The sequence below is a fragment of the Myotis myotis genome, unplaced genomic scaffold (assembly GCF_014108235.1).
Source record: "Myotis myotis isolate mMyoMyo1 unplaced genomic scaffold, mMyoMyo1.p scaffold_m19_p_17, whole genome shotgun sequence".
NCBI lineage: Eukaryota > Metazoa > Chordata > Mammalia > Chiroptera > Vespertilionidae > Myotis > Myotis myotis.
Window position 1 is genome coordinate 9,718,531 of NW_023416321.1, and position 8,403 is coordinate 9,726,933.

Consider the following 8,403-nt stretch of genomic DNA (forward strand, 5'->3'; position numbering starts at 1 on the left):
CCCTCCTCCGACCCTGGGCTCCCATTGGCTCCGAGGACTTAGGGTATCTGGGCTGGGAGACGGACAAACCTTCCTTCCCGGGGGTGGACTCGGGACTGAGGAACAGGTTCCGAATATGCCGGAACCCGGCGCCGGGCGACGCCGGGTCACGTGACCAACGGCCCCGTCGCGTGCGTCAACGTGATGTTCTGGCGACTGGCCGAGCGGCCCCGCCACCTTCGTCACCTGTGCAGCCACCTGTGCAGCCGTGGAGCCGACATGGATCTGGGGCCGATGCGCAAGAGTTACCGCGGGGACCGAGAGGTGTCGTCGCCGGGCGGGGTCTCCGCGGGGGGGGGGGGGGGGGACAAGGGCTCGCAAATCATCGGAGGGGGCGGGGGGGGGGCCAGGGGGGAGTGGGAGGAACCCCACGGGGTTTCTGGGGCCACCCGGTGGGACGCAGGGGCTTGAGGCCATCCCCAGGAGAGGAGAGGGGAGGGTTCAGAGGCAACCGCCGGGGGAGAGGTTCCGGGGAAGCCGGACGCAGACGGGGTCGGAAGGCCGCTGTGCTGGGGGGCATGGCGCCGCTGGAGCCCGCCCTCCATCCACGAGGTGCACCCCCGGGGCAGGTGACCTAACCTCCGGCCTCCGCTCCTCACCTGGGAAGTGGTGGACTCAGGTGTGTGACGTGCTTAGCGCAGGGACGGTCAGCCTGTCGGTGTTTGGTGAGCAAAACGTGGGGGCGGCAGACACTCACGGGGCCGGAGGGAGAACGCGTTCCCCTCGCTTCCCCCCCGGAGAACCTCCTTTCCTTCCTCCTCCTCCTCCCGAGAGGAACGCAGAGAACTGTGGTAAACATGCGGTTTTCCACTGACCCCTAGACCCACTGAATGAGGACTTACAAGGGCAGAATCCAGAATCTGTCTTTTTTTAAAAAAAGGGCTTTCCAAATGGTAGGTCTGACACCCATGACAGGAAGCCCCGACTCATCGTCCGTCACCAGCTGTCAGCCAGTCTCCGTCCTCCTGCCTGTGTCCCCACCTGTGATATGGGGCTAACAGAACCTGCTTCCTGGGTACTGTGTTTTGTGATGAGGATTAAATAAGTTAGTATTTGACAAGCGCCTAGAATAGGTCTACGTACCCATTAAGCAATATGTGTGTTTATGAAATGAAATAAAACCCTTCCTTCCCAGGCATTTGAGGAGGCTCAGCTGACCTCTCTGGACCCCCTGAAGCAGTTTGCTGCCTGGTTCGAAGAGGCTATTGCGTGTCCTGACATCGGGGAAGCCAACGCCATGTGTCTGGCCACCTGTACCAGGTGGGCATGGCCGTGGGCCCTGCTGGGGGTGGGCACAGATGCAGTAGGATACTGAGGGAGCTCTCAGTTTGATGGATGACAACTTTATGGTTCTGGCACTTTCATTAAAATGCTGTGTGGCCTCAGGCAAGTTGCTTGTCCTCTCTGCGCTTCAGTGTCCTTCCCTGTAAACCAAAGGTCACACTTCATTCAGTGACATTTCAGGGATGGAATGCAGTGCCTCATTCCTCTCTGCCCTTGATGCAACCCCCCATAGACCCTTGCCTCCCTTATCTCCCCACCTATCCTATCCCCAGCTGCCCTTGAAGAGCTGTGCCTCCTGGGACCTCTTCGTGAAGCTCTTTGTAGACAGTGCTTGGCTGTATCCTTCACTTGGTCATCAACCATGGAGACATCTCTCATATTAGCCTCCCATCCAATCCAGCTCCTCCTGTCCCCCCACAGTCAAATGTAAGGCCTTGAAGGCAGCGCGCTTTTTTATTTTTTTTTTAAATATATTTTATTGATTTTTTGCAGAGAGGAAGGGAGAGAGATAGAGAGTTAGAAACATCGATGAGAGAGAAACATCGATCGGCTGCCTCCTGCACATCTCCCACTGGGGATGTGCCCGCAACCCAGGTACATGCCCTTGGCCGGAATCGAACCCGGGACCTCTCAGTCCGCAGGCCGACGCTCTATCCGCTGAGCCAAACCGGCCCCGGCGAAGGCAGCGCTCTTGTGCAGGGCCCTGGGTGTCCCCCAAAGCCCTGAGCAGAGGGTCTGATTTAGCCACACCTTCTGTGCTCCCTAAGCACTGGCCCGTTGCATTCTTGTTGGTTGCTGCCCTTAGAGCCGTGTTACTTTGCCAGGGCTGCCGTAAGAAACCACCACAGGCAGGGTGGCTTACGCGACGGAAATGCATTTCCTCACAGTTCTGGAAACTAGAAGTCCAAGATGGAGGTACTGTCAGGGTTGGTTAGCGAGGCCTCTCTCTGTGGCTTGCAGATGGCTGCCTTTTTGCCGTGTCCTCACATGGCCTTTCCTTTGTGCATGCAGAGAGCAGGGGAGAGCTCAGTGGTGCTTCCTCTTACAAGGACACCAGTGGTTTTGGATTAGAGTCTCACCCTATGACCGTATTTACCGTTACTCCCTCCCTCAGGCCCTTTCTCCAAGTACTCACATTGGGGCAAGGGCATCACCACAGGCTTTTAGGGGGACAGAGTTCAGTCCCTGACAGTCCTGGGAGTGAACAAGAATCCACAGACCGCCGTCAGGACCGTGGGGAGGACGCCTCTGGCACGCAGGGGGAAGCTTCAATGTCATATTGGTGTTTGTTTGCTTTCAGGCTAAATCCCCAGGGGCAGGTGGGAATGGGTGGGTGGCCTGAGTGCCCGGATGGTGCAGAATAAGGGGACACAGCCGTAGGGATGCTCAGACATCCCAAGGGAGGGGCAGCGGCGAGAACACTGAGTGGGCTCTGACCACGGCACTCTGCTCTCTGTCCCAGAGATGGGAAGCCCTCTGCCCGCATGGTGCTGCTGAAGGGCTTTGACAAGGATGGCTTCCGCTTCTTCACTAACTTCGAGAGCCGAAAGGGGAAAGAGCTGGTGAGGGGTCACGGTAAATCCTCCTCGGGGCTGCAGAGTCCAGCCCTTGCCTCATCAGTCACCCCCACCCCACCCCGCTTGCTGTCTGTGCTCAAGGGCCACCCTGCCTGGGGGCGTTTGCACTTCCGTTCTCCTTGCCGCACATGCGTGAATGCTCTCTCCAACCACCCCTGCCTCTGTCATCTGTTTATCCAAGTAACCCTGTCCCTTCAGTCTCAGCCCCAATGTTAGCCTCTTCAAAAAAGCCTCCTCAACTCCTACACTGAGTCAGCCGCTCATGCTGTTTGCTATCATTCTAACTAGCAACATTCCTGCCATTTTTTCTGTTTCAAGCTGTGCATGTATATGATTATGTGATTAATGTGTGTGTCCTCTGCTAAGTGGTAAGCTTTGCGGGGGCAGAGGCTGCATCTGTTGTATCTGTGTTACACCCCCATGACCTCTTCTGGTGTCGAATACAGTGTTGGCACTTCACATGCATACAGTTCATAAATCCACATGAGTCATCCTCCCTGAGTCCCTGCCAGGCAAACATACATTTCTGAGAACATGCAAAATCTGTGGGCTTGAGAAATGGCAAGCATCACTTTGGAGTCCAGCTAGCTTAGGTTTCCGACGCAGCCCTGCCACTTTGCTATGTGAACTCGGGCTCGTCACTTAACGTCTCTGAGCCTGTCCCTACCTGTAACAGTAGGCCTACCGTTGAGGGTTTAAATGAGATACTACACTGAGTGCATCTCCCGTGGGCCTGCACGCTGCAGACTTCCTGCCTTCCCCCATGTCCTGACGCTGCCTGTGGATTCTCTTTCATTTCCAGGACTCTAATCCCTTTGCTTCCCTTGTCTTCTACTGGGAGCCCCTGAACCGTCAGGTGAGTGAGTGTTCCCAGGACAGCCTGGGGCGGGCTGTGTTGGGAGGGGCCTGAGTTTATATAGGAGCCCAGTGGAGGTCCCCAGGCTGGGCAAACATCCTGCCTCTCATAGCTCTCATATAGTTAGCTGGTCTGGTGGCAGCCCAGAGTGGTGAGGCATTGGCTAAAGAGAAGACGGGAATGGGCCTGTGGCCTGGGGAGGGTAAGTGGCTTTGAACGCCATGTAGCCAAGGCCATCCCTGAGCAGGTGCGTGTGGAGGGCCCTGTGAAGAAGCTGCCAGAGGAGGAGGCCGCGTGCTACTTCCACTCCCGCCCCAAGAGCAGCCAGATTGGGGCTGTGGTCAGTCACCAGAGTTCCGTCATCCCTGATCGGGAGGTGAGTGGGGCTTCCTCTTAGTCCTCCGGGTGGCGAGGGCCCAGGCTCATCCCCAGAGGCTGTCTCCCAGGGATGCCAGGGCCCTCTCTCCAGCAAAGTGGAAAGAATGTCTTCCTGGGGGAACGGGAGTGGGGAAATGGCCCAATGGGCCTCATGTGTCTGTCAGACCCTCCCGTTGGACTCTGTTCCCGGAGGACAGAGGCCGCCTGTGCCTTGCTCACCTGTGTGCCCAGCACCTGGCACATGCTCAGTACGTGGTTATTAAATGAATCATTGACCAGGTCTGGCCCTTCCTCTATCTCCTTCCCCTGAACAGTATCTGAGAAAGAAAAACGAGGAATTGGAGAAGCTGTACCAGGAACAAGAGGTGCCGAAGCCAAAATACTGGTGAGTGATGCCTCATAGTCGTGTAGAAAGGGACACCAGGACCCTCGTGTTTGCTGGAAGCCACCCTGTCTGTGGGTTACAGATCTCCTCCTCCCCGTCAGCCCTGAGATACCGCCCAGCAACGTCCTTCAGGGGGCCCGGGGGTGGTGGGGAGTGACATGGCTGCTTCTCTTCGTAGGGGTGGCTACATCCTGTGCCCACAGGTGGTGGAATTCTGGCAAGGCCAAACCAACCGCCTGCACGACCGGATCGTCTTTCGGCGGAGCCTCCCGACAGGAGACTCCCCTTTGGGACCCATGACCCACCGCGGGGAGGAAGACTGGCTCTACGAGAGGCTTGCTCCCTGACTCCCGGGCTGCGGTGCCCACGGGAGCGAGGACCAGGTGCTGAGAGAGGGTGTGGGGTTGGGAGTCGGGCCCTTCTAAGGGCCACCATTTCCCTCCCCACTCCTTACATGTAGGGGTCTTCAGAGTTCATCCTTTCAGTACCCTCTACTTGGTTGGCTCTCAGTAAGCTCTAGTGGAGTGTAATGGTGGCATAGAGAATCACAAATGGAAAGTAATCTCATCATTATTTTCTTGATTTTGACAATAGTTTACTGGAATGGCTCCCTCTAGAGGGAGCAGCTGCTGTAAATCCCTCTTCTGGTGACACAGAGTGGGTCCCCAGCAGCCCTGTCTTTTTACCACTGTGACTGAGTCCTACTGGCCAAAGCTGATTGGTCCCAGCATAAGCACCTGAGCCAGTCTCGCCCATCGGTTTTCCTTGTCAACTATTGGAAATTGGACATGGAGAGACCCAGAGCGTGCTCACTGTAGCCGCGTGCTCACTGTAGCCGCATCGTTAGTGGCAGCCAAGAAGCAACGGCCTCTGGCTGCTGCTCTTGCAATTCCCTGAGAGGCCTGGCGCCCTCCTTCCCCGCCTGGGCTGTGCGGTTCCTCCTCCTGCCTCACACACCCACTGTCTCAAAAAAGAAGTTTTTTTTGACATAAACTCGCAGAATAAATTGCTGTTGATTGCAAATAAAAGAACCCTAACTCACTCGTTTATTCACAGATACTCTTACAGCATTTACCCCGCTGATAGCTGCCTTCCATTCTCTGAAGCACAGCAGTGTGGGGAAAGATGGAATTTATTCTCTGTAGCTCCAAAGGACCCATCGGTGGATATTACACAGAAATAGATTTCACTTCAATATGGGGAGAGATTGCCAGGGGGAGGGGGTAGTGAGCATTAGGTAGTGAGTATTCTCTTACTGGAAGCATTCAATCCCAGTCAGGAGTTTTGTAGAAAGGATTCATGTGCTGGTACCTATAGGCCAGGAAGATTTTAATCAAGCTTTATTTTCCAGGTTGGTTTATAAACAGTATTTATTTATTTTACTTTCCAGGCATGAAATTAAATTATTATAGAGATTCTGCCTTTCTGACTACTCACACATCCCCTTCCCTACTCCTCACCTCTCCACGTCACTGGCTTTCACCCACATTGGAATTATCGGGGGGGGGGGGGGGGAGCTTTAAAAATCCTGATGATGCCTAGATCCTCCCCTTAGAGATGACTTCACGGGTCTGAGGCATTGGGAAATTTAAAGGCTCCCCAGGGAACTTTGTGAAGCCGAGATTTCGAGCCCCTGGGCTACCAGCCGTGGGCAAACTACGGCCCGAGGGCTGGATCCGGCCCGTTTGAAATGAATAAAACTATTGAAAAAAAAGACCGTACCCTTTTATGTAATGATGTTTACTTTGAATTTATATTAGTTCACACAAACACTCCATCCATGCTTTTGTTCCGGCCCTCCGGTCCAGGGTCCAGTTTAAGAACCCATTGTGGCCCTCGAGTCAAAAAGTTTGCCCACCCCTGGGCTAGACCCTTGTGTGGGCCTCAGGACGGCAGGCAGCATTGGCATCACTGGGAGCCCTCCCCAGACCCACTGAGTTCCCGCCTGCGTTTAACAGGACCCCCACCCACCCCTGGTGACAGTGCACTGGCCTCAACCCCTAAACCCCCTGCCCCTCACCCTCACGGTCGGATTCTCCGGGAGCCCTCGGCTGAGCCTGTGCGGAACTGTATTTGCTTTCCTCGGGCACAAGTCTGGTGACCAGGTCAGCCTGGATGAGTGGCCTGCAGGCTGTGGAGAGGAGCCGGGCTGGGTAAATGTTTGCTGTGACTCAGCCAGGAAGAGAGGACGGACTATTGTTTGTGCACAGTGGCATTGAACCTGCCACTCTGCACACGGCTTCATTCACTGTACGGGCATGTGCTTCAGCGCCTGCGAGTGACCAGCTCCCCCAAGGGCCTCTCTCTTGCTGTTGATCCCCCCTCAAGCCTGAGCACAACCTTTCTGAGACCTACAGGAGAGGGCGCTGGGGACCCTTCCCTTGTCCTGTTTGTGTTTCTGGGAGCTGTGTCTCCCCAGCTTTGAGCCTGGTCTCAGCAGTTCTCTTCTCTGTCCGGCAATCACTTTGCCAGATCTCTAATAAAAACTCATCAGATGTGCGTGATGTTAATGTCCACTCTGGCCTGGTCTTGCCCCCCACCCTAGGAAGGAGGGGAGTTGGGGGATTAAGCAACTCTGCCCACCTCGATTTTCCTCTCTTGGGAGGTGGGGCATCCAGCAGGGGGCGCCTGCTGCCCAAGGTTGGCCCCTTCTTGGCTGCACAGGCCATTCTAGCCTGCCCCGCCTGCCTCCCCCTCCCCCCTTGGGTTGAGTCCCAGTGAAACTGTGGTCGATAACCCGTAGCCTCTCCCGGCTCCTGCACATATTTGCACTTTCGGTTCCTCCTCCTCTGGCCTGGTAAAAACTCACAGCTGCCTGGGCTCTGACTCCCTGGGCAGCCAGATATCCCTTTGGTCGTTGGTAACCACCCCACCTCCTCACCCCCATCCACTAATGCCCAGGTTAAGGGAATATGTGGAGTTTCCCGGGAAGATTCCTGCAGTCATCAGTTTGGGGCCGTGGAGCATGGTCATATGCATGGAGCAGAGGGGTCCACAGACCCTGCCAACTAGGAGGAGTCATGGTGGCAGTGAGGTGCCAGCATTAGACCACAGGTAGGGTCTGTGGCCCAGGGCCCAGCTTCAGCCCCCTGCCCTCGCCTCAGGGAAGCTCAGGATGGGCTGGAATGGGAGGTCCCTACAATCTGGAGTCTCAGGGTCCACTCAGCCTCCACGCTGGTTGGCTCTCCCCCGTTGGTCCCAGAGTCTGCAGCACCCTCAAATGGTGCTCGCCTCCCAGGATCCCACGGTCCAGGCCTTGCCCTGGCTCATCCCACCTCTCCTTCAGCAGAGGGTGACTGGTTCCTTTCATTGTCCCGAGTTTCCCATCCCTAAGCAGATGCAAATCAGGAATGGAAGGGGCTGTGTGTTTCAGTGGTCACAGCGCAGCCCAGCTCTGGCTTCAGTCCCAGCCCCACCTCTGCGAGGGCATGGTCTCAGGTGAGTGACTTCAAGCTCTCTAAGCTCAGCCCTCACCTGGAAAACGGGGGTAGTTAGTAATGGGCCCTGTCTCAATGGGGCACGAGAGGATTAAAGGAGGGACCTCGGGGAGTACTTGCCACAGGGCCTGTCCCATTTTAATCCTCATCCAAGGATGTTTCTTTGTTTTTTTGATCCTCACCCAAGGATTTTTTTTCCATTGATTTTCAGAGTGGAAGGGAGGGAGGAGAGGAGAGAGAGAAACATCTATGTGAGAGAGACGTATCGATTGGTCGCCTCCCACACACGCCCTGACCAGGGCCTGGGATCAAACCCACAACTGGGGTACATGCCCTTGAATGGGAATCGAACCCGCAACCTTTTTGATGTACAGGACAACACTCCAATCAACTTAGCCACCCAGCCAGCGTGGGCTTGGCTCATTTTAAACCCTCTGTAAACATCAG

General features: G+C 55.7%; 1 protein-coding gene across 2 annotated transcripts; it reads left to right on the top strand.

Annotated features, from left to right (window-relative positions):
- Positions 1 to 57: 57 nt before the first annotated feature.
- On the top strand, positions 58 to 6,247 carry PNPO (pyridoxamine 5'-phosphate oxidase). 2 transcript variants are annotated; one of them, XM_036339205.1, is made up of 8 exons: positions 58 to 303; positions 1,175 to 1,299; positions 2,786 to 2,885; positions 3,703 to 3,756; positions 4,004 to 4,132; positions 4,449 to 4,519; positions 4,698 to 4,902; positions 5,576 to 6,247. In XM_036339205.1, the coding sequence occupies exons 1-7, from the start codon at positions 184 to 186 to the stop codon at positions 4,864 to 4,866; spliced, it is 768 nt and encodes a 255-aa protein (XP_036195098.1). In that variant the 5' UTR covers positions 58 to 183; the 3' UTR covers positions 4,867 to 4,902; positions 5,576 to 6,247. The 2 variants fall into 2 exon arrangements, with proteins under 2 accessions (XP_036195098.1, XP_036195097.1); XM_036339204.1 differs by lacking the exon at positions 5,576 to 6,247 and having other exon boundaries at positions 59 to 303; positions 4,698 to 5,547.
- Positions 6,248 to 8,403: the final 2,156 nt, after the last annotated feature.